This window comes from Prionailurus viverrinus, chromosome B4, assembly GCF_022837055.1.
Source record: "Prionailurus viverrinus isolate Anna chromosome B4, UM_Priviv_1.0, whole genome shotgun sequence".
Classification (NCBI taxonomy): domain Eukaryota; kingdom Metazoa; phylum Chordata; class Mammalia; order Carnivora; family Felidae; genus Prionailurus; species Prionailurus viverrinus.
The window spans coordinates 50,926,279-50,952,569 of record NC_062567.1 but is presented as its reverse complement, the minus strand read 5'-3'; the positions used below and the strand labels follow the sequence as shown (position 1 = coordinate 50,952,569).

Below are 26,291 nucleotides of genomic sequence, written 5' to 3'. Positions count from 1 at the left end.
AACAGCAGACACTGCTCAAATTCTACACAGACTAGTACCCCCTCTTTCCACTAAGTAACAACAGCCTTTCTTTCCAGTGGGGAATGGCAACAAAAACTGTAGCTCAGGGTTACTGGTGAAAACTACTACAATTGGGAAGGGAAGCAAGAAAGAAAAGTTTCACTCCCAAGACCTAGGTTCACAGAGTTTGTTTCAGTCTCCCTCCTCTATACCTGTAAACCCCACCGTAGTAGCAAGCATCTAGTAAGAATAAGAGTGGAATACAGTGGGAGAGCTAGAAGACACAGATTATTTCTGGGTAACAAAACAAAAGGGAGAACCAAATCCACATAATAGGGAGTAGAACTCTAAACACAAGGTTTCCCTGGAGGAATCTGAAGCCCTAGGTACACTGAGGGTATCTATAGCAAAAACAAACTCCAAACCCAGCTCTACTTCTGCAACAAACCCCACAATACAGTCCTAGCCGAAGGAAAGATGGACTCATCTACAAATAAAGAAGATATTCATCTCAGTATTGACTGTCCTGTAATACATTTATGGACTTCAACAAAAAAGTATAGGACACACAAAAAACAATAAAACACACTGTCTGAATAGACAAATCATCAGAATCAAGCTCAGATATTAAACAGATTATGAGACAAATGATTAGACAAATTCATTAGACAAATGAAGACATTTATTTAAGTGAATGGACTCAATGGAACATTTTTTGCAGATTTAAAATGTATAGGACTGTATCATTAATATCAATCCTAAAAATAGACAAAAGATATTTTGGTGTTTATAATCTCACTTTTCTGTGACCTTTTTTCTTATTTTCGGAATATCCTTATTTTCGGAATATCCTCATGTTCTCCATTCCCATTATCACAAACCTGCTTCTAGAGAAAAGATTGGAATCTCACTCACACTATTACATGACTAATAATACATGATCCCTTCCAATTTAAGTGAAGACCAAGTGTTAATTCAAAAGAATAAACTTCTAATGATGGAACTTGGGGCAACATCAGGTTTAATAATGGAGATTGGTTTGGGGTCAAAGATCCATCTATGACTTAGGGGCAGGAGTGCTCCACAGTGTTGCTGAAAATGCACCACTTGCATAGTGATCTTCTCACTGGAATTTTTTTATTATTAATTCTCAATTTTTGGTAAAATATCCAAAAATACCTATGTTGAAATTGAAACAGAGATGAGAATGGTCCCCGTGAATGAGAGACAAGGACATGTTTATTCTAGAATAGTATTTATTATAGTGTATATTATCATATGTTTACATGCCTGTTTCTCCAACTCTTTTGTGGGCTCCCATAGGGCAAAGACTCTGTTTCATAAATATTTTTGTTACCTGTGCTTAGCATGTAGATGGCAGTCAAAAGATATTTTTAACATTTTGAAAAGTGTTTCTTAGGGACACCTGGGTGGCTCAGTTGGTTAAGTGTCCAACTCTTGATTTCAGCTCAGATCATGATCCCATGGTTTGTGGGATTGAGCCCCATGTCAGGCTCTGTAATGAGAGTGCAGAGCCTGTTTGGGATTCTCTCTCAACCTCTCTCTCTCTGCCCCTCCCCTAATCATTCTCTCTCTCTCTCTCTTTCAAAATAAGAAAATAAATGTTTTAAAATTTTATTTTTTCATTTAAAAATATTAAAGAAAAATTTCAAAACATCTAAAGTCCCCACTCCCTATCCAATGACCTTAATGGAACTTTAAAATGTTTGCATATTGTTTTTATGAGTGGCATTTTTGGAGTTCATTTATTCATTCACTTATTCCTTCATTCAAAAATAATTGATAAAGCACCAGCTATGTGTAGGACACTGAGCTGAATGCTGGAAATAAAATAGGTAAAATGAGTTCAATTTCTACCTTCCTAGAGCATATGACTGTGAGGGAGACAGTTAACAAATCATAAATAGATGTAAAATCACTATTTTTTTAAGTCCTATGTTGCTACAAATATAATTGGAGGACTTTTAAGCAGAGAAGTCAGAGACACTGAAGGAATGGTGATTGAGCCTAGATCTGAATGCTGAGACGCAGTTAATTAAGTGGAAAAAAAACCAGAAGGAAGAAATATCATAGTCAAAGTTCCCCCTGCATGAAAATGGATGGGAATGTAAAGACAGGGTGCAAATAAAAAGTCTTAGTCTGTATACTGAAGTCTCTCTTCACAGCAGAAAGGCATTCTGCCACTAAATTTTTAGTGTTTCTTTTCTAGATCTGATTTCCTCTTCAAATATATCTAATTTCCTAGGTTGGTGCTTTAGTTTGTCCTCTAAATTGCCATCTGACTTCTAAATCACCTACCTTTTTTCCATAATTTGCTTTTTTATCTTTTTCCTCCACATTTTCACAAATTTTCAAATTCAATTTCATCATTGATAAGGTTTTTTGGCCATTGTCTTCTTTTAACCTTATCCAATGTGTGTCTTAATTACACTCTTGCATTATTTTGCGACTTTGCAAACTTTCCTTATTCATATTTTTGTAGAATTCCCACTCCCCTCTGTTTTCCCTTAGGATTTGTATTCCTGTTTAATAAATGTCATTGAATTAAGGATTAATATTCTGGATTCTTGGGTTCTGAACTAGATCAAATAATCTGAGGCATATTTTAATGTTCTTTTCCTTCACTGCACATATCAAATTTATAAATATAAATGTATTCTTTTAATTTATATCATTTTATAATTTTATAACAGTTAATTTTATAACATTGGTAATGTTTGTTTCCTTTAAAGTATAAGCTCCACAAGATAGGGTCCTTTTTTTTGTTTTGTTTTGTTTACTATTATATTTCATTTTGCTTGACAGATATTTTATACTTGAAATATATTTGACACTCAAAAATTGTCGAGTAAATATTCAAGATGTTGCCTTTATTTTTTTATAATGCTTTAAAAAACAGCTTCATAATTTTCACTATTTTTTGAGACAAGGTCACACCAGACTTGTAACATAGTAACTGAGCATGTTGGTGGTTTTTCCAAATCTCTGTTTGTGGAAGTAATAAATCTTCTCAGGGCTACAGTTTGAGAATAGTTGAATATACATAACTGGTAGGCTAATTCTCAGATTCTAGCAAGCATCATATTATGTGACTTTGTCATACTCGGGAATACCTTCTCCTATCCTGTGGTTTTCTGTATCTCTTTATCAGGAACTCTATATAGAATTTTTTTTAATATTGTTTTTAATTTTTTTAACGTTTATTTATTTTTGAGACAGAGAGAGACAGAGCATGAACGGGGGAGGGTCAGAGAGAGGGAGGCACAGAATCTGAAACAGGCCCCAGGCTCTGAGCTGTCAGCACAGAGCCCGACGCGGAGCTCGAACTCATGGACCGCGAGATCACCACCTGAGCCGAAGTCGGACGCTTAACCGACTGAGCCACCCAGGCGCCCTTAGACTTTTTTTTTTTAAAGGAGATGTCTAGGATACATGAAAAATCGTTTTGAATCAGAATCTCTGGGGGTGGGTACATAACTGGTTTCTTTTAAAAAAAAGTTTTACAGGTTATTCCAATGCCAAAAATTGTCCTTTAACCTTATTGAGTATAAAAACTACAAATTTTTAGCAGTCAGTATAAAGCTGTTGTCACTTAACAAACACAATATTCAAACATTTGTTCTCATCCACCCTTATCTTATTTGTGAAAGCTGTCTCTTGGTGCACCAAAAACAAACAAACACACACAGACACACACACACACACAGACACACACACACACACACACACGTAATTGAGAAACAGCTGGTAAGTTATCTGGTACAAACTCCATGTCTTCCAGGGAGCAAATGGAATGAAGATACACGTTGTAATGGGCTTTGGTTTCTCAAGTTAATGTTAGTTTTCTTAATCCACTTCCATGGGCCTGAAAGAAACTTAACACATTCTGTAATATGCTGTCTGGCAATCATAGCTTGCAAATTCTCAATTATGTCTACTTCTTCACTAGTATTTTAATGGAAAGTTGGAAGAGGATACATCAGGGGTTCATGGTCAAATGCAACTTCAAATTATAAATTAATGAGGTCTGTGAAATACATGACTTAATACATGAATGACAGATGTCATCATAGTATAAAGCCTCCATCACATTAACTTCATGTTTGAGTAACATGGGCCAAACTGGTTTTAAAAAAAAGTATTAGGCTTTTTTTTAAGTTTATTTATTTTTCTCCTTCCTTTTTACTTCTATTTTCTAGTCACTGTTTTATTGAGTTACAATTACCTGGGCAAAAATTTTTTATTACATATTAACCATACCTCTCACTATAAATTTGTATGGATCATCTGCATTAATGTTCACCTAAAATGCATAGTCATACCCTGAACAAAGAGTACTCTCATTCCTTTTTATATATAGTCTGGTTCATTATGACAAATTCATAGGTGATTTGCTGTACCTTCATAAGTGACGAGTGTGAGGACTCTCAGTGAAAAGACCAAGAACTGCTCAAAATAACATCCTACTACTTTAATACAATGTTAGTGTAAAACACAGCAACATATTCTTTTCTTCCCCTTACATATGTGCTTCATTGTCTGAAGAAGGTACAAAATATCCATCATTATTTAAGGGTTCTAAGTTTGCTTCATTCATATCTTTTCTTCCATTTTCTGATGCCTTGGTATTTTTTCCTTGATATATTTTCTTCATAGTGAAAATTAATACAACAAGCAGAATAAGTGCTGAAAATCTTAAGCTCACAATCAAGCCCAAGTAGGTATTTCTGTTAAAAGAGAAAAAAATTAAATTTCCATTTCAGTCATTTAAAACAATTTGCAGTGTTGTTCTCCAGTATGCAGAAGACCTTAAGAGGAAAAAAAATGGGACTTGAAATTATACATAAGAATATTCAGTCAGCAATTCTAGTGGTTATTTTTACTGATACATAGGAGGGTTTTTAAAATTATTTTAAAAGGAATATATAAGCCACAGAAACTAAGCATGATTAATGATCTACCTAAATGCTTTCCATAAAAGTAAGGTATACTTGGAATGTTTAGCTTTCTCAAAGATGGATTAGTTCATGTGTAATGGAAAGAGACTATGAAGGAAATGAATTAACTAACAGATCATCAAATTGAATTCATTTAGATTGAACCAGGAGCCAAAGTTTAGTTTATAGGCTAAATGCAGTCCACAGCCCATGCTGTATGGCCTAGTGGAAGTGTTTTTTTTTTTTTTTTTAGTTTTATTTATTTATTTATTTATTTATTTATTTATTTGAAATTTGTTGTCAAATTGGTTTCCATACAACGTCAGTGCTCATCCCAACAGGTGCCCTCCTCAATACCCATCACCCACTTTCCCCTCCCTCCCACATCAACCCTCAGTTTATTCCCAGTTTTTAAGAGACTCTTATGGTTTGGCTCTCTCCCTCTCTCTTTTTTTTTGCCTCCCCCTCCCCCATGGTCTTCTGTTACATTTCTCAGGATCCACATAAGAGTGAAAACATATGGTATCTGTCTTTCTCTGTATGGCTTATTTCACTTAGCATAACACTCTCCAGTTCCATCCATGTTGATACAAATGGTCAGATTTCATTCTTTCTCATTGCCAAGTAGTATTCCATTGTGTATATGAACCACAGTTTCTTCATCCATTCATCAGTTGATGGACATTTAGGCTCTTTCCGTAATTTGGCTATTGTTCAAAGTGCTTCTATAAACATTGGGGTACAAGTGCCCCTATGCATCAGCACTCCTGTATCCTTTGGGCAAATTCCTAGTAGTGCTATTGCTGGGTCACAGGGTAGACCTATTTTTAATTTTTTGAGGAACCTCCACACTGGTTTCCAGAGTGGCTACACCAGTTTGCATTCCCACCAACAGTGCTAGAGGATTCCCGTTTCTCCACATCCTCTCCAGTATCTATAGTTTCCTGATTTGTTCATTTTGGCCACTCTGACTGGCATGAGGTGACATTTCATTATGGTTTTGATTTGTATTTCCCTGATGAGGAGTGACGTGGAGCATCTTCTCATGTGCCTGTTGGCCATCTGGATATCTTCTTAAGAGAACTGTCTATTCGTGTTTTCTGCCCATTTCTTCACTGGATTATTTGTTTTTTGGATGTGGAGTTTAGTGAGTTATTTATAGATTTTGGAATCTAGCCCACCTACTGGAAGTTTTTAACAAAGCTACATTAAATTATCTTGCACACATGGTCGATTCTCATGATTCTCAGCTTTGGTTGCACATTAGAATTATACCAGCAGATTTTTTTAAATCCCATGCCCATGCCACAGTCCCTGAACAATTAAATAAAAATTTCTGAAGATGGGACACAGATATTTGCAGTTTTTAAAGCTCCTCAGGTGATTATAATGAACAAGAAAGACTGATCGTCACTGACCTAGGAGGTTAGGAAACACTCACTGGCCTCATGACATTGTTAACTAATTGATAAGCTTTACACACAAAAAATATTTGAACAATTATTAGGCTTAATTGAAGCTGAATGGATTTATAGAATTTTGAGCCATATAAGCTTAAATTTATTAAAATTACAATAGAATGTTGTGGTGTCCCACATATAATAAAAGAAATATTTTAAACCTTCAAATATATTTGTCTCATCCTTGGGTTATGTCAAGTAGTTCTACAACAATGTTAAACTTTTCAGAATTTCTATTGTTACTGAGAAAAATTAGTATGTGTTTCTGATTATGTAACTGTTGCTAAGAAAACTTGAGTAAACTGGGTTTAGGTTAGGGATTGATATCATAATGTAGATTTCTACTTCTTGGAGTAGGAATTGTTCACATTATTTTTATGCCAGATAAAATGAATGAACAATTGTCTGGTTACCTCAGATATTAAATCCAAAAAAATCATAAGGTGACTAGGTTTTGCTGTTTCTTCACTGGAGAACACACTGCTCTTTTTTAAAATTCCACTTTAGACAATGTCTAGGCAGTACTTTTCAAAGTACTTTAGGCAATGAACACAACTGACCAAAAGGAAAGTGATAAGGCCCTTGAGTGAGCTTCAAAGTGTTAAGAGTTCTAAAGAGGGTTAGTTATCTCCAGCTGGTTGCAATATTGCAAACTTCATGGCAGAAAGTAGTAGTTTTCTTAGACTGCCTTCTTTCACTTGGCAATGTGTATTTAAGATCCTTTCTAGGAGGAGGGGCCAGCATTGTGGAGAAGTAGGGGGATCCAAAGTTCCCTCATCTCACAAAGTAGTGTTGAAGCTAAAGGACTTTGAACTCCAAGAGTCCAGGAGGAAAAGAGACTGTGGCTTCCAGGGACCCACCAGGACAACCTTATGGGTCATAGGTGTGTGACTGTGAACTGGAAGAGACAAAATGAACCGAGGGGAGGGATCCCCTTCTGCAGAGAGACAAAGGGAAGAGAAGGAGCAGCTGGGGAAGCATAGGTCTGTATCTAGACAAGAAAAAAAAAAATCACAGACTGGGACAGAGAGAGGCAATCTCTAACTGAGGGGCTTTCTCCGGACTGGGACCGGGGTCAGCTGCCTGGCCTGTGCCCACCAGTTAGGGACCACCTATTGGGCAGCATGGAGTGCTGCTTCCCCAGTACTGGGTGCACAGAGCGGGAGTTTGAATTCCAGCCAAGCACCAGGACACAGGAGTTGGCGGAGCAAGACAAAACGCCTCATTTGCAGCTGCAGCACAGTGAGGACAGCTCAAACAGAGTGGTTTGGGACACCTGGCCCATAGAGGAGAGACTGGGGTGTCACCATTTTCTCCTCATCACCAACAAGGTGGGATTTCAGCAACGGACAGCCGGGGTGGGGGGGGGCACAGTGGAGGCAAGGCCAGCGCACACCATACCACGCCCCTCCGCACCTGATAACTGTGTATCTACTGGAGTGGGATTGATACTGATGAACCAGATGGCCCCTACTCCAGACCAGCGCTGTTGCATTGCCTGATTTAATTCTCAGACAATTCTTATTATATAGATACATTCTTCTTTCCTTTTCTCCTTCTTATCTCTTCCCTCCTCTAGTCTGGTTACTCTGGTTGTTGGCTTGTTTAAACAGACATATTTAATCCATTCTCTTGATACATGTTCCAAATCTCTTTCTTTATTCTCCTTTCTCTCTCTCTGGATTAAGCCCTACAGTTTCTGTATGGATAACTTTATTTTCTTTTTCTTTTTCCCTTACTCCTTCTTTATTTTTCTTACTCTTTCTCTCTGGATTAAGCCATATAGTTTTTCTGGTCAATTTTTATTCTTTATTTTTCCCCTCCCTTGTCATTTCTCTCTTTGTATGGGATAAGGCCTCTTCCATCAGTACCTCCTCCACCCTTTTATTTACTTGTGGCTCATGTTTGTTTTTGTTTTGTTTTTGTTTTTGTTTTTTTTTTTGTTTATGCGTGTGTTTGAGTGTTTTTGTTTTCTGTGTGTTTTTTGTTTGTTTGTTTTCCTTTCTGGGGATACTTCAAGGAACAAATCAAAGCACACCTAGTGAAGGGTTCAAAACATCACTATGAGTAGGGAGATAAAGTAACCAAACTCACAACAACAGACAGCAAGTACACTCTCCAAAAAACACCTCCTGAAGGGCCAGGCCCTGGACAGTGTATTACCCCTCTTTAATATAGTAGTTCTCAGAGGCGCAAGACACATAACAAGCTTTTAAAACACATAAGGGGCATAAAACTAGCCAAAATGATGAAACAGAAGAATTCTCCTCAAAAGAAATTCCAGGAAGAAAGGACAGCTAAAGAATTGCTCAAAACAGATATAAACAGTATAACTGAATAATAATTTAGAATAACAGTCATAAGATTAATCTCTGGACTTGAAAAAAGCATAGAAGACAGCAGAGAACCTATTGCTGCAGAGATCAAGGAACTAAAAAATAGTCATGCTGAATTAAAAATGCTGTAAATGAGGTACAAAATAAACTAGAGGTGGTTGACAGCGAGAATTGAAGAGGCAGAGGGGGAGATTGGTGAAATAGAAGATAAAATTATGGAAAAAGATGAAGCTGAGAAAAAGAGATATAAAAAAAAAAATTCTGGATCACAAGGGGAGAATTAGAGAACTAAGGGATTCAATGAAATGGAACAATATATGTATCATAGGAGTTCCAGAAGAAGAAGAGAGAGAAAGGGGCCAAAGGTGTGCTTGAACAAATCATAGCTGAGAACTTCCCCAATCAGGGGAAGTAAACAGACACTGAAATCCAGGAGGCACAGAGAACTACCTTCAGACATAACTTGAATTGATCTTCTGCAGACATATCATGGTGAAACTGGCAAAATACAAAGATGGAGAAAGAATTCTGAAAGCAGCTAAGGATAAACAGGCGTTAACCTACAAGGATATACACATAAGGGTAGTAGCAGACCTATCTACTGAAACTTGGCAGGCCAGAAAGGAGTGGCAGGAAATTTTCAACGTGCTGAATAGGAAAAATATGCAGCCAAGAATCCTTTATTCAGCAAGTATGTCATTCCGAATAGAAGGAGAGATAAAGGTTTTCCCTAACAAACAAAAACTGAAGGAATTCATCACCACTAAACCAGCCCTACAAGAGATCTTAAGGGGGGCTCTGTGAGTGTTGTAAAGACTGTAAAGCACCAGAGACATCACTACAAGCATGAAACCTTGAAACTTGAAACAGATAACACAAGGACTCTAAACCCAATCTTTCAATAATAACACTGAATGTAAATGGACTAAATGCTCTAATAAAAAAACACAGGGTATCAGAATGGATAAAAAAAAGACCCATCTATTTACTGTCTACAAGAGACCCATTTTAGACCTGACAACATCTTCATATTGAAAGTGAGGGGATGAAGAACCATCTATCATGCTATTGCAAGTCAAAAGAAAGCTAGAATAGTCATACTTATATCTGAAAAAAAATAGATTTTAAACTAAAGACTCTAACAAGAGAGGAAGAAGGGCATTATATCATAATTACAGGGTCTATCAATCAAGAAGAGCTAACAATTATAAATGTTTATGCACGGAATACAGAAGCACCCAAATATATAAAACAATTAATCACAAACATAAACCTTATTGGTAAGAATGTGGTAATTGCAGGGACTTTAATATTCCATTTACAACAATGGGCAGATCATCTTTACAGAGAATCAGTGAATAAACAATGTCCCTGACTAGTATACTGGACCAGATGGACTTGACGGATATATATAGAACTTTTTATCCTAAAGCAGCAGAATATACATTCTTCTCAAGTGCACATGGAACATTCTCCAAGATAGATCACATACTGGGTCACAAAACAGCCCTCAGTAAATATAAAATAATTGAGATCAAACCATGCACACTTTCAGATGACAATGCTACGAAACTTGAAATTAACCACAGGAAAAAGTTTGGAAAACCTCCAAATGCATGGAGGTTAAACATCTTACTAAAGAATGAATGGGTCAACAAGGCAATTAAAGAAGAAATTTAAATGTATATGGAAACAAATGAAAATGAAAACACAACAATCCAAACCCTTTGGGATGCAACTAAGGCAGTCCTAAGAGGAAAATACATTGCAATCCAGGCCTATCTCAAGAAACAAGAAAAATCCCAAATACAAAATCTAACAGCATACCTAAAGGAACTAGAAGCAGAACAACAAAGAAACCCCAAACCCAATAGAAAAAGAGAAATAATAAATATCAGAGCAGAAATAAACAATATGGAATCCAAAAAAAAAAAAAAACAACTGTAGAACAGATCAATGAAACAGAGTTGTTTTTTTGAAAAAATAAGCGGGGCACCTGGGTGGCCCAGTCAGTTAAGCGTCTGACTTCAGCTCAGGTCACGATCTACCCGTCCATGAGTTCAAGCCCTGCATCAGTCTCTGTGCTGACAGCTCAGAGCCTGGAGCCTGCTTCGGATTCTATGTCTCCCTCTCTCTCTGCCCCTTCCCTGCTCATGCTCTGTCTCTGTGTCTCAAAAATATAAAAACATTTAAAAATTTTTTCAAAAAGAAAAATAAGCAAAATTGATAAACCCCTTGCCAGAGTTCTAAAAAGAAAAGAGAGAAGACCCAAATAGAAAAATCATGAATGAAAATGGATTTATCACAACCAATCCCTCAGAAATACGAGGAATTATCAGAGGAATACTATGAAAAGCTATATGCCAACAAATAGGAAAACCTGGAAGAAACGGACAGTTTTCTAGACACCCACACACTACCAAAACTCATATGGGAAGAAACATAAAATTTGAACAGACCCATAACTAGTGAAGCAATTGAATCAGTTATCAAAAATCTCCCAGCAAATCCCAGATGGATTCCCTAGGGAATTCTACCAGACATTTAAAACAGAGTTAATACCTATCCTTCGCAAGCTGTTCCAGAAAATGGAAATAGAAAGAAAACTTCTGGACTCATTATGTGAAGCCACTGTTACCTTAATGCCTAAACCAGACAGAGACCCCACAAAAAAGGAGAACTACAGGCCAATACCCCCGATGAACATAGATGCAAAAATTCCCAACAAGATACTATCAAACTGAATTCCACAGCATATAAAAAATATTATTCACCATGATCAAGTGGGATTCTTTCCAGGGCTGCAGGGCTGGTTCAATATTCACAAATCAATTAATGTGATATATCACATTAATAAAAGAAATGATAAGAACCATATGATCCTCTCAATAGATGCAGAAAATGCATTTGACAAAATACAGCATGGTTTCTTAATAAAAACCCTAAAAAAGTTGGAATAGAAGGAACATACTTAAACATCATAAAAGCCATATATGAAAAGCCCTCAGCTAATATCATCCTCAATGGGGAAAAACTGAGAGCTTTCCCCCTGAGATCAGGAACATGACAGGGATGTCCACTCTCACCACTGTTGTTTAACATAGTGATTAGCAATCAGACAACAAAATGAAATAAAATCCATCAAAATCGGCAAAGAAGTCAGACTTTCACTTTTCACAGACCACGTGATACTCTACATAGGAAAACCCAAAAAGACTTCACCAAAAGACTCCTAGAACTGATACATGAATTCAGCAAAGCTGCAGGGTACAAAATCAATGTACAGAAATCAGTTACATTTCTGTACACCAATAATGAAGCAACAGAAAAAGAAATAAAGAAACTGATCCCACTTACAATTGCACCAAAAATCATAAAATACCTGGGAATAAACCTAACCAAAGATATAAAAGACTTGTATGCTGAAAACTATAGAAAGCTTATGAAGGAATTTGAAGAAGAGACAAAGAAATGGAAAAAGATTGCCTGCTTATGGATTGGAAGAACAAACATTGTTAAAATGTCGATAGTACACAGAGCAATCTATACATTCAATGCAATGCCAGTCAAAATTGCACCAGCATTCTTCTCAAACCTAGAACAAATGATCTTAAAATTGTTATGGAACCACAAAAGACCCTGAATACCCAAAGTAATATTGAAGAAGAAGACCAAAGCAGGAGGTATCACAATCCCAGACTTTACCCTCTACAACAAACGTGTAATCAAGACAGTATGGTATTGGCACAAAAACAGACACAAAAACCAATGGAATAGAATAGAGAACCCAGAATTGGACCAAAAAATGTATGGCCAACTAATCTTTTACAAGGCAAGAAAGAGCATCCAATGGAAAAAAGACAGTCTCTTTAGCAAATGGTGCTGGGAGAACTGGACAGCAACATGCAAAAGAATGAAACTAGACCACCTTCTTACACCATACACAAAAATAAACTCAAAATGGATGAAAGCCCTGAATGTGAGACAGGAAACCATTAAAACCTTACAGGAAAAAGCAGGGAACAACCTCTTGACCTCAGCTGCAGCAATTTCTTACTTGACACATCTCCAAAGGCAAGGGAATTAAATTACTAGTAAAAATGAACTATTGGGACCTCATCAAGATAAGAAGCTTTTGCACTTGCAAAGGAAACAACCAACAAAACTATAAGGCAACCGACAGAATGGAAAAAGATATTTGCAAATGACATATCGGGTAAAGGGCTAGTATCAAAAATCTATAAAGAACTTACCAAACTTAACACCCCAAAAACAAGAAATCCAGTGAAGAAATGGGCAAAAGACATGAATAGACACTTTTCCAAAGGAGATATCCAAATGGTCAACAGACACATGAAAAGATGCTCAATGTCACTCCTCATCAGGGAAATACAAATCAAAACCACACTCAGATATCACCTCACGCCAGTCAGAGTGGCCAAAATGAACAAATCAGGAGACTATAGATGCTCGAAAGGATGTGGAGAAACGGGAACCCTCTTGCATTGTTGGTGGGAATGCAAACTGGTGCAGCCGCTCTGGAAACCAGTGTGGAGGTTCTTCAAAAAATTAAACATAGATCTACCCTATGGCCCAGCAATAGCACTACTAGGAATTTACCCAAGGGATACAGAGTGCTGATGCATAGGGGCACTTGTACCCCAATGTTTATAGCAGCACTTTCAACAATAACCAAATTATGGAAAGAGCCTAAATGTCCATCAACTGATGAATGGATAAAGATGTGGTTTATATATTCGATGGTTATAAGTTACACCTTCTTTTTCCAATTTACATTTTGTCTTTGAACTTTGCCTCAGTTTTGGGACACAGAGTTTTGGTTTTTTTTTTCTACTGTGGTTTTAGGGGCTAGGATCATACTGAGCAACACATTCCTGCTTCCTAGATAATTAAAAGTATTTCTACCAGAGTTTTTTTTTTCTAATACTTGTAGTTTCATATTGTAAATATATGTGTTTGATTAATGTGCATTTATTTTTTATGTAAGGTTAAAGTACTATTGCAACTATTTTTTTTTCTAGATGACCATCCAGTTTTTTCCCCATGAATAGAAGATTGTAGAAACAACGTTTTTCCTTTTTTTTCCAGACCTGTGACCAGAGCTCCAGCTGATCATTTTATATCATCTTAGAGAAGCCAGAATGTCACTGAACATAGTTTTCTTTAGTATTAGGAGAGATTTTAGAAACAACAACAACAAAAAAACCTGAGTACAAATCCCAGATCTTTTTGTTATTTACTGTATGATTTTGAACAAATTACTTATTCTTTTTGAGTCTTTATTTCTTCATATTTAAGGAAAAAGGAAAAAAAATCCATCTCCTACAGTTGCTAAGAGTATTAAAATGAGATACCATGCTGCCTGATACAACATGAATACAAAGTTCATTAAATGGTGTTTATAATCATTATTATACCGAAATGACATGTCATCTTTTAGGAATTAATATAGTCAAAGGAAAAAATCAATTCAAGAAATATATTTATGACATCTTACCCATATAATCTGGAGTTATACAACCTGCAAAACCCTCGTTTCCCACAGCTGCTGGTAGACCACTTCATACATGTTTTATCAATCAGAGCCCCAAAATATATAGGAGCTGGAATTCCTCCTGCAACATGAGATGAGAAAAGGTCAATTCAAGAAACAAGTTTCAAACATAACTATGTGATATTCCACACTGATACATTTTATATTAAGTAAAAGTTGAAAATTTTAAAGCACTCTTCCATTGTTTTGACCTAAATTTACTCAATAATTGAGACTGTTAGGAATCTCAAAGGCTCAAATCACATATAATAGCATAGATATCTGTTATCTACCTCACCCGCCACACATAGGGAAGAGAAGATGGAACATTAAACGCATGTACACTCTGTTCTTATGATTCCCAAGTAACTTAAGCCTGACTGGTGAAAAGGAGAATGTTGTGAGTAAAACATGAAAGTTATGTTGGTTCGTACATAATTTTTCTTAGGCAAGGAAAGCTGAGGAATGGGAGTAGAATTATAACTTCACAGGGAAAGGTAAATGTTCTCAACTCAATTACTGCAAAGTCAGGGGAGTCTTGTACGCTATTTTTAAGAAAATTAGAAGGTAGGGGCACCTGGGTGGCTCAATTAGTTGAGCGTCCAGCTCTTGATTTCTGCTCAGATCATGATCTCACAATTCAAGCCCTGTGTCAGGCTCCACACAGAGTGTAGAGCCTGCTTGGGATTCTTTCTTTCTCTCCCTCTCTTTCTCTCTCTCTCTCTCTCTCTCTCTCTCTCTCTCTCTCTCTCTCTCTCTGTACCTCCACGGCTCATGCTCAATTTCTCAAAACTAAATAAACAAACAAAAAATTAGAAGGTAAATGGCAACACTAGCTCTTCCTCCGCAGACAAGCACAGGCTCAGCTTCACAGAATTCTAGGCATCTTGGCAGGTTGTCCTTTCTTGGCTTAGAGCTCCCCTTCCACTTTGTTGGTGTCATTAAAGCCCACAATCCTGCATTTTCTCTCCATTGATTGTGCACATTTTTAAAATCTCCTGAAGGAGCATGGGCTGTTCAAGTTAGGGCTGGTGGCTGAATTTTGTTTCTGTTAATGTTCTGATGACAATGATGCCTAGGTGTCTAGTGGTCTGTGCCTAACCCAGGTTTTATTTGTAGTGTACAGTTTTACAGAATGTAAATCTTTTTAGAAATACATATGCTGCCTTATAGAAGAAGTGCCCATCTATTCCTACTGCTATTTTAATAAACTCTGAGATAAACTCCTAGTTCAAAGGACTAGTAATTTGAATAAAATTTTAGGGACATGCCAGTAGAGATCTATATTGCATATGGTGGAACTGAAGTGGCCATGTTTTTACTTTGTTCTTTTTGTATTTTGATGAGTGGCTGACAATTTTTATTTTGTTACATAAAAGTGGTAGTGATTCATATTTCACAAATTTTATTAATTCCATTTACTTTTAATTAATCTCAATTTTCTGAGAGTGAAAAATCAGAGATGACAAAATTCTGGTGTCTGGGCTAAACATATCTGAGGAAAACTGGTACTGAGAAAATGGGTGAAAAATTTGCAGCTTTCCACAAATTACAGCCACCCTTTGAAAAATGAAAAATGCATGCCAATAATTTATTTTCCCCATATAATACCACCAGTCTGACCAAACTGACCAAACTTAATGCATTAAATGTTTTAGGTAACAACCTTGATCTTAAGTCATTACTAGAATTTTAAAACTTCAAATTATCTATTTTTTGATTATCCTTTTCAGTTTAATGATTCTCTATGGAATCCTCACAATTTACACATATTTTGTATTCAAGAAAATTATTTGTGAAAGTTCACTACTCAGGATGCACTTTTTTTCTCCCCATAAAAGCAGTTAGGTTCTATTGCACCATATATTGGACACATCAAAATAATGTGCTCAATTAGGATGGTAAAATTCCTTGCTTTCTGTTTTATGGCATTAGAATAATTTCCTCTAGTCTCAATCTTATTTCAGAATCTAAGGAGGAGTGCTTGCTTCCACATTCTATTTCATCTGCTAGCTTCTATGGCTTAGCTTCTAGGAGTGAGGCATCTCCATCATATGTGGAGGCAGGAAGCTTCTAGGACAGACAGAGCTGTGAGATTAGAGAACAGAAGGAAGGCTGGGTCGAGAACTAAGTGGAATCCTGCAGCACCTCCATCTTCTTCTCTCCATGTGTTTTGTATTTCCTCTTTCTACCTTTAAGGATCTGTGGCCTTCTCAAATATACTTCCTGTACAACTTCTCCAATGCAATTAGCCATAGAGTTATGTTTCTTCCTTTTGCTTGCACGGATCCCAGGGACTGGCCCCTCTCGCTTACTTTTCCTTCTGCCATCAGTGGCTGCCTCCAGGCCATGGTCAGTCTTCTACCCCAATCCCTAGAGGAATGGTGCTCTTTTCCTACTTCCCAGGAATAAGCATATTATGTTAATACATCTTACAAAGGGGCTTGCACAGGAGTTAAGTTAGGAGTTGTTGAGCTAGCAAGGGAAATCTGTGTGGTATAAATGACAAATGACAACAAGGGGAAAAGGGCAATATCCTATATCTTGTACTAATCACCTCATTTGAATATTTAGAAATAGGACTCTAACCTCTGGAGCCTACAGCCCTACTCTTTAACAACATAAAACACTACTTCCTGATCTTTCTTTCGTTCAGAACACTCCTTTAGTCCCAGATGTTCAGTCCTACCATTTAGTTCCCATTTCCTCTCTCATTTTTAACTTCTGATAAAGGTTAGGGTCCCCAGCCTTAGAGAAAAGGGAAAGCAAAAAGTCTGTTCCTGTTGTTTCACACAATCTCAGCCTGACCGGATACCCAGTACTTCCAAGCTGTTTTGGGCATTAACGTCTTTGTGTAGAAGGAAGGCCCTCCACTTTGCCTATGGGAAGTAACATTACTAATTCTAAAAGTAGAGAAACTTGGGGGATCACTTATCTTTGTGTTAAAAAGAGTGTAAAACAAATATGATGACTCTTTGTTCTAGTTAAACCTTGACGTTAACTAGAATGAACAAATTCTCTTTTAAGTTACTTAGTTTTCCTCTCATTTTTTTATTTACAACAAAAATAGAAATTATTTTGAATTGTAACTTCTAAACATTTCTTATAATTGGAAATTAATTATATTCAGTCTGTGAGCTTTGGCATGAAAATTTATATCTTAAATTTTTAATCTCTATATTTAGCATACCTAATGCTCGTATAGTTAGTGAATGGAAACCCACTGCAAGGGATTTCAGCTGAGGTTGAACATTTCTGAAATAAAATAAGGGCAAAGAAACATTAAACATCTCCAAAATACCAAACCAAGTTCAATACTTAAACATTTCTTGGGACTCCTGGGTGGCTCAGTGAGTTAGGCATCTGACTCTTGATTTCAGCTCAGGTCGTGACCCCAGGGTCATGAGATCAAGCCCCGCATCAGGCTCCATGGTGAGCATGGAGCCTGCTTAAGATTCTTCCCCTCCCTCCCTCCCTCTCTCTCTCTGCCCCTATTTACTCTTTCATAAACAAACAAACAAACAAATACTCAGTGGCATTGTTCTTCATGTTCAAATGAAAACCCTCAAGTGAATGGCTGACATTTCAAGTTGTCTTTCAGTTATTTTAAAACGGGAACATATGAGTGATAATAATTATTATTCTCTTATTTTTCAATATATTGAGATTTCAAGACAGTTTAGCATTTTCACAATTGATCCTTTGAAATCCTATCAGTTTGTGATTGAAACAGACTATTATGCCTACAAAGAAACAGATCTCCTGTGACCCATTCAGTTGACACAGTTCACGTGATACAGCAGATGCTTTTATTGAGGTCTTGGTGTGAGGAGAAGAACTCTTTTACCATCTTATTTCTGCCGTTTCTGCTAAAAAGATACCTGTGTATTCTAGTGTCTAATGTATGTAAATGGCATTTTAAAGGGAACAAGCACATTTGTATCCTCTCTTTTAGAAATTAACTCACTCTTCCATTTAGAAATTTCTTTCCACCATTCCATTTTTCTGTGTCCAATGAGATGATGACACTACCATACCTGTGATAGCCTAATACATTTCAAGTGAAATGAATTATCCAGCAGTAATGGCAGGATAGGGAGGAGATGACTGTTTCTATGGAACATTTCTATGGAAATACTTGATTAACTAATACAAAGGTGTTTTTTTTTAATCTGAACTGTTTGGATGACTGTATTTGTTCATAGAGATAAGCAGACTTAGTCATTCAACAGATGTCTAAGTGTCTCCTATGACATTCCATGCTAGTTCTTATTCTTGAATAAGGAGATAATGGTGGTTCATATTGAATAAGTGACTTGGAGAAATCATGTAACCTCTCTTAGTATCAGTTTCCATATTCCTGAGTCCCTGGGTTCTTACATGGTTTAGTTCATTCTTTAATCACACCCAGTCTCTTGTTCTTACAGCACTCAAACTCTTCCATTATATCCCTTGTTACCAGGAAAATCTTTAGATCATATGTTCTTAGGAAATTTTTCACTTTCTTGTTCTAACAAAGCCTGGCTTCCCCCTGATGGTTCTCTTTCAATGCAACTCTTTCAAGTGGGGGCTGTTTTTCTCCCACAGCCTGCAGTCTCACTGGGCCTCAAGAATAGATGTCCTTCTTGCCTTTTCCCTTCCTTGTTTTTTTACTACCTGCAGACCCTAGTGCCTCCTCTGAAAGACCTTTAACTTCCCTCAAGTATTGTGCCATTCTAATATATCATTCTCTAACTTACTGGCTGAAATATCTATGGACTAGCACAACACTCCCCGCCCCCGCATCATTCCTTGGCAATTTTAGTACTAGGCTGTGATTTTTTCCCCAAAACTATATCTGCCACTCTTCCTAGTTATTTTAATAATCCATGTAAACCATCCTCTCAAAGCTCTGGCCTACATGTTTCTTGACCTCTTCACCCATTTGGGGTTATCTCACCCACTGCATGGTCATGCCAATCAGTACATACTTCCCTAATTATCAGCTTTGAGCTCCCTTCTTCATAACACCTCTTAACTTCACTGTATCCACTAAACCAACTCCAACAAAGTTCAGATCCACAGGGCTCTTCAGGACCTTGCCACCCTCCACCTTGTCCCCACCCATCTCCATTTTCACCGCCTAATTTCTTACCTACCATGTTCTCTCATTATCATCCTTCCTTTCATATACCTTAAACTTTCATGTCCCTCTCACCCATTATTGTCCCAGGCAAGCAAAAATGCTTTCATCCAACCCCTACCTTTTTCATTCGACCCCTCCAGAGCTGTGCTGAGTTGAGGAAATCATTCAAACATTCTGACTAAGCTCATTTTAAATTCATAAGTACAACCCCCCAGGGCCTCTGGTACAATCCTACTGTATTTTACTAGCCCACTTTCCCAGTTTATTCTCCCAACCTTAAAGATTACTAGTTCCCACTTTCTGATCTCATTTCAAGCTACTTCTTTTTCCTCCTCTCTCTTAGTTGATTACCTTGCATTTTATTTAGCAGAAAAAGTAGAAGCAATCAGAACAGACTTTCAATACCCTTGTATGAGTAAAGCTAAACATGTAACTCTTTTTTTTTTTTACTCACATATAAGACATTCCTTTCTGTTATAGAATAAACTCCATGCACTTGTTCATATCCCCTTTCACCTTCCCCTGTCATGTTCTCTTTCTTTCCTGTACCATCAATTTCCTTAAACTCTACTGGATAATTCTCATCAGTACACAAGCATGCTATAATATCTAACATAAACAGAAATCTTGACACCACACCCTTGCTAGCTTACCACATTTCTTCTCTGCTTCTTTATATAACATTACTAATATGAAGGATTTTCCCTGAGTATTTGCACTTCCCCTTCTTGCATTTCCTCTTAGTTCTTTGCAAAACAGCCCTTCTTTCCTCCCATCTTTATGCATTACTTTTGTTAAATCTAGTGACAAGTACATAATGAAATCCAAGAATTACTTCCTAATCTTTAACTGCCATGACACACCTTCTTGGTTTCTCTCCAACCTCATGGAATCTCTTTCCTAGTTTCCTTAATGGATTCTCCTCCTATTCTTGGTTTGAGATTAGAGTGCCTGGGTCTTGGTTCTAGAATCTTATTTCTATCTGTATTCAATCTTTAGAAGGTCTCAACATTACCAAGATTGTAAATAATATCTGTGTGTTATTCATTCCAAATTTAATGTCTCCAGCTCCAATATTTCATCAATAGGCATCTCAGACTTACAGGGATAGAACAAATTCTTGCTTATCCACTATCTTCAACTACCCTTCCTTAGTCTGCCTCAGTTTGTTGAAAGTACCACCATCTTCTCAGAGCTGAGCCAGAACCTTGAGATCATCCTTAAATTTTTCTTCTTACATGCCACATTCAATCCATCAGCAAATACTATTGACTTGGTTTTAAAAACAGATAAAAGACAAACTGATATCACTTTCTAATTCCTTTACCATCACTATCCTCAATCAAATTCCCATCCTGTGAAGAACTATCAAAGCCTTCCATTCTCCCTGATTCCATCCTTGAGTCCCAAAAACTTGATCTCCACACAACAGCCAGAGTCATCTTACAATTGGATAAGTCAGGTGTATAATTTTAATGCCTAATGGCTCTGCTGGCTTCTTAATACAATTAGAATAAACTCAAAAGTTGTTACTGTGACCCACAGGGTATGTTTTATCTGGACCATGCTCTTCACTTGTACCCAGATCAGCATAGCTTATACCCTCATTTTTTATTGTGCTCTTTTATCAAGTGAATTCCAATGCACAATATTTGAATTATTATCATTTATTTGCCCCACTTCTATATTCTTAGTCTGAGTTATTTTTCTTCCTAGTGCTTAATACTTCTATTTTACATATTTACTTGCTTATTTATTGTTTCTTCTTTTATACCCATCCAGTCTTTCACCCTCACTGGAAGCTAGTAAAAGAGGAGCCTTTATCACTTATGTTCATAGTTCTGTCTCAGCACCTAGAATTGTGTCTGACACACAAAATGAATATAATGAATGAGTGAATATAATCATTCCTGCTTAGTCTAGTTTTAATAATAGCTTTATGATGTAAGCATTGGAAAATCATTAATAGACTGAAGTTCATATTTGTATTCTACAGTCTGCTTCACAAAAGTTTTCTTTCATTAAAATTAAAGGCTGGTGAGAGATCAGTAAATGTTTTTGATGGTAATGTTTATCTTAACCACTTAATAAGGTAAAACATAAATGTCATCAATGATGAAACAGTGTTCTCTAAAACCCTCTATTCACTCTGCAAAGATTTTAAATTAAAAAGCTAAGACTTAGGGGAACCTGGGTGGCTCAGTCGGTTAAATGTCCGACTTCAGCTCAGGTCATGATCTCATGGTTCATGGGTTAGAGCCCCGCATCAGGCTCTGTGCTGACAGCTCAGCACCTGGATCCTGCTTCAGATTCTGTGTCTTCCTCTCTCTCTGCCCCTCCCCCTGCTCTCTCTCTCTCTGAAAAATAAACATTTAAAAAAATTAAAAAATAAAGCACTAAAACATTTTTTTTAAAGCTAAGACTTAGATAAAGCTAATGCAGAATTTTGAGGGAGTTTTTTTTCTGATAATTAATGTGTAATTTGGCAAATATGGAAGAGTTCTGTTTTTGAATAGACATTTTATATTAAGGTGGAGACATAGCTGTAGAATAAATTAGCATAAATAATTTAACAAGATTTGGGGTAAGAATAAAATTTAAACAATTATAGATTCTGTCTACTCATGTATATTCATTTTAACACAACTTATCACATTTGTTTTCTTTCCCTTCCATGTCATGTTGTTGGCTGACAGTGAACTTGTGGTTAACTACCTAGGTCCTAAAAGTATAATTTGGATGTTAACCCAGGTTACCATATTTACACCTGTATATTTTTGAGATATGCATGCAAGTTTTAATATGTTTTCAGTTTTAGGTAACTGAACAATTAATTTAATCAACATGGTCTGTGTGATCTTCTCCCTTCCTAACTCTCCAATCTTATCTTATGTCATAGCCCTCTCACTCAGTATGTTCCAACCAACTCAAACACTCCAGTTCTTTCTGGTCTTGAAGAATTGGCACTGATGCTCTTTTTCTATAAAGTTCTTCATTTGACTAATATTAACCTATTCTTTAGACTTTAGGATTCAATGTTGCTTTTTTTGAGAAGTCTCTGAGTCCTCTTCTCACTGCTCCTCGCTTCAATCCTCAATTAGGTTTTCCTCTTTATTTTCTTTAATGTTGTTCTTTTTCCTTACTAGTACTAATGACAGTTTCTAATTATGTATTTATTTTTAAACTTATTTTTCTTACATCATTATTTCCTGTAATATTCTAATGTGTATCTGTTTTATTCACCATGGAATATTCTTCAAGCATGGTGTAAGTATTAGTCTAATGAGTGAAAAAAGGAATGAATTCTGCTCATATATTTTTTTCTTATCTATGAGGGTAATTGAGAGACCAAGTCAAAAGCAATTTTGAGGGTATATGAAAACTTTAGAATATTGTAGATGGTTTACATTACACAGTCTGGCTCCCAAATGTTTTCTTTCAATTAAATCAATGGTTGATTCACTCTGACAGGCTTATCCTGGTGTAAGGCATCTCAAAATTAGAAGTTCTTTTAGAATCACAACATGGGTTTTTTTTTCAGAATTGAAGTGATTTTCAGTCACTCCATGTCACAAAATTCTTCATAAGAGGAGAAAATATGAAATCTTTTTATCATTCATTATGGCATTGGAGTATCACAATAATCCTAAGAAAATGCATTCTTAGAAAATTAAAATGTAACAAAATATAAATTCATTTTCCTAATATATTATGGAAAATATGTACATTATTAGGTGTGTTTATTGTCTAAATATACATTAAAGTGCTTTTAAAAAGTCATACTTACTTAAAAACCAGCATGATAGTTGGGGTGCTTCCCAATGAAGAGAAAAAATAGTTCAAGACTTGCACCAGTACATAAATATAAAATTTTTTTGTACAATGATTGTCTCTTGGGCATTCACCCAAATTCACTGAATTATTTTTGTTCTGGACACCAGTTACTTCCACACAACTACAGTTATAAAACACCTAAAAAATAGTTGTTGAGATATTACAGAATATATTTGTAAATTATGACTGGGTTTTAAATCATTTAATTATAGCTAAAGAAGTCTCACCCATCAAGCTAAAATGTTTAGTTTTTAAAACATACAGTTGTTTAATAGATGAAAGGTAAAATTGTTTCCTCTATTACTCTAGAAAAAAAGCAATTCACTATTAACATTTAACTCATTCCTAATTTAAAAACTAGAAAAGAATAGAAAAATTAATGTTTGAAACTCTGCAAATAATTTCTCATTAATATAAATTCTTTTAAATAATTTTCTCCCAGTCACTTTTACTTTCTATAAAACATCTAGTTACTCTCCTTAACAATCCTACTAAGTGTCAGAAATATCTTCTGGGGAGAGGCTACTCAGAGAATCCAGAAAATATAGTTTTGTGGGGGGGCAAAGCCTGGAGCTACCCATTAGAATTGGGGCAGAATCTAGGGGAATAGGAACTATGCAGGCATACTGGAACTACTTTGTACAGCAAACACAACATCCAAGAACATAATGACAGATTAGAGGATAGATGATGTTATCACCGGGGAGGTTCAACACAACAGAATACCCTAATGAATAGAGCACAGGAGAAGAAATCTTAGGAACAAATGATTTTAGAGATTTGATTTGGCAGGCAGTTTATTTATATAGGTGGCTTAAATAAATCCTGTTTTAAGGCTAGGCTAAAAAAAAGCAATTCACTTAAGCTTAAACTTCTTAGTACTCTAGACTATTTATTGAAGAAGGAATTGGAAGAGAATTTGAATCCGTACTTATCTGATGATCAAACTTTACTTTTTCACTAGGAATAATATGGAGGAATCCTTTATGTATCAAGCCTATTGACCAATATAACCAAACTCAGGTACAAAGGACGTTATTTTGAGTAATTAGGAAGGGATGATTTCTTACTAAGGATTTGGTAAAAGAACTCCCCAGTAATCCCCAAATGTTATAGTCATGCCAGCATTAAGAAAATGTCTCCACAGTACACAGAGTTCTCTTTAGGATTCTAACATCATGTCTCTTCCAGGCCTTCACTAAGGGGCCAAGTGGGACCATGGATTAAACAGGGCATTCTCAGTGAAAAGCACTAGAGCCATGAATATAAAATAGGGGTTTTTAAGTATAGTCCTTGGATGTTAATTTATGGCCTGGCCTCAAAGACTCTGGGTGCTTTATTCTTCAAATTCTCAGTACCCTTCAATAATACAATTAGTAGGGTTATGGACAAGGAAAAGATGGAAAAAGTTTGAAAATCAAAGACAGAAATGTGTGGAAGAGGGCAATGATTGATCATAAGCTGATTATATTGCTAATGTTGGTGATAAGAAAATGGCTCCCAACTTTGCGAGTACTCAGTAGATTGTAAGTAGAATACCTGATCCCCAACTACTGGAAATTAACCCAGAGAATTAGGGAGAACCCATAGTTTGCATGGAAGGGAATATTTTAAGTGAAGAAGGATATGGTATTTCTATGGAAGTGGTCTGGAATAGGTAGGCAAATGACTAAGTTATACTGGATAGAAGTGCTGCCCTTGGAGATATGAAAATTGGAAGCCAAGAATTGGATAGTCAAGTGAGCATGAAGCCTTGATTAATTTTTTGGAAAGTCAAAAGGGTGGTGAGCCTAAAGGCAATTTTGTATATAGATTGTTGTACTGGAAAGGCAGAAAGTACTGACAAATTGTTGGGTCAGGACTTTCCCCTAACTTCTGAAGGGTAGAGGATAAAGTAACCCTAATTGAATCTAATTAGTCAAATGAAGTGCTTCCTAGAGATCTTAAATGCATTTAAATTCCAGACAGTCATATTCTCATAAATTCAAGGGGGAAAGTAGAAATAATCTCAATGAGAATTCATGCAACAGAAAAACCCATTTGTGTTTCAAACAGGATTTTATTGGAGGTTAAACACAACCCCACAACTATCACAATGACAGACAATACTGGGAGTCTTTTTCTTTTATCTTTTTACTGGAGACTTCACTTTCAGAAAGATTTGATAAGTAATAGGTAAACAAAATATGTGATTTTGATCAAGGAGAGAAGAGAAAGTAAAAACAAATACTCACTATAGACTTTTTATTGCCACTTGAAGATTTGCAACCTGCTAGACAAGGTGACATGTAAGTTACTCCATTGGCTCCACAGACAGGTTCCCAGTGACTTTCATCACAATTGCAGTCTGAGTTGCAATAAGAAAGTGGTACATTTATGTGAGATGCCACTGGATTATTTCTGGAAATATAAGGTAGACATATATCAAAAAGAGAGCGAGAGAGAAAGAAGAAGGAGAAATAGGAGAAGGAGGGAAGAGAGGAGAGAAGAGAAAGGAAGGGTAGAGTAGGAAAGGGAAGCAAAGGGAAGGGAGGAAGAGAGGAGGGCACAAGGGGAGAGGGAGAAGGATGAGGAGGGCAGGGAAGGAGAAAGCAGAGGAGGGCAGAAGAGAAACAAGGAAAACAGTTGGGCTTTAACCAGAGAAATTTGGTGAATGATGATGCAAAAATGGCATTTTTAATACTGCTTATTAACTTAACACATACCCCCATCTTCACCCAGACATAATTTATGACCTAGAAAAAGTAAAACGTAAAGAAAAAAAAAGATCAATAAGACTTAGATAGGAGATCTTTGTGATCCTACCAAGAAATTATTCATTAAACAAGTCACTTCATTTTTCTGAGACTCAGTTTCTCTTCAGTAAGGCGATAAACTAAAGTTCTCCCCAGCTTACTATAAAGTCCCATGAATCTGTTAGTGTTACTTAGTTTGAATTTTAAAATCTATATTTCAACTACATAAGAAAATAATTCAATATGGTCAAAGCAGAACTCCTAAGGATCAATTTTTAAAAATCAAAAA

At 36.3% G+C, this 26,291-nt stretch overlaps 1 protein-coding gene across 3 annotated transcripts in view; it reads right to left on the bottom strand.

The window, feature by feature from the left end:
* Window positions 1–4,468: 4,468 nt before the first annotated feature.
* LOC125171301 (solute carrier organic anion transporter family member 1B3-like) overlaps window positions 4,469–26,291 on the bottom strand; it is a 76,626-nt gene continuing 54,803 nt past the window's right edge. The window contains exons 12-17 of one of the 3 annotated variants that reach the window (XR_007154250.1): window positions 25,502–25,667; window positions 23,221–23,405; window positions 17,499–17,563; window positions 16,624–16,703; window positions 14,273–14,390; window positions 4,627–4,748 (exon numbers count right to left, since the gene is read on the bottom strand). Coding sequence is in view for 2 of the 3 variants with exons in the window: in XM_047868619.1 (XP_047724575.1) it covers window positions 4,541–4,748; window positions 14,273–14,390; window positions 17,499–17,563; window positions 23,221–23,405; window positions 25,502–25,667 (742 nt within the window). In the remaining variant the exon portion in view is untranslated. Of the gene's footprint in view, window positions 4,749–14,272; window positions 14,391–15,083; window positions 16,704–17,498; window positions 17,564–23,220; window positions 23,406–25,501; window positions 25,668–26,291 lie in introns of those variants that run through there. The other 2 variants (XM_047868619.1, XM_047868618.1) reach the window with 2 other exon arrangements.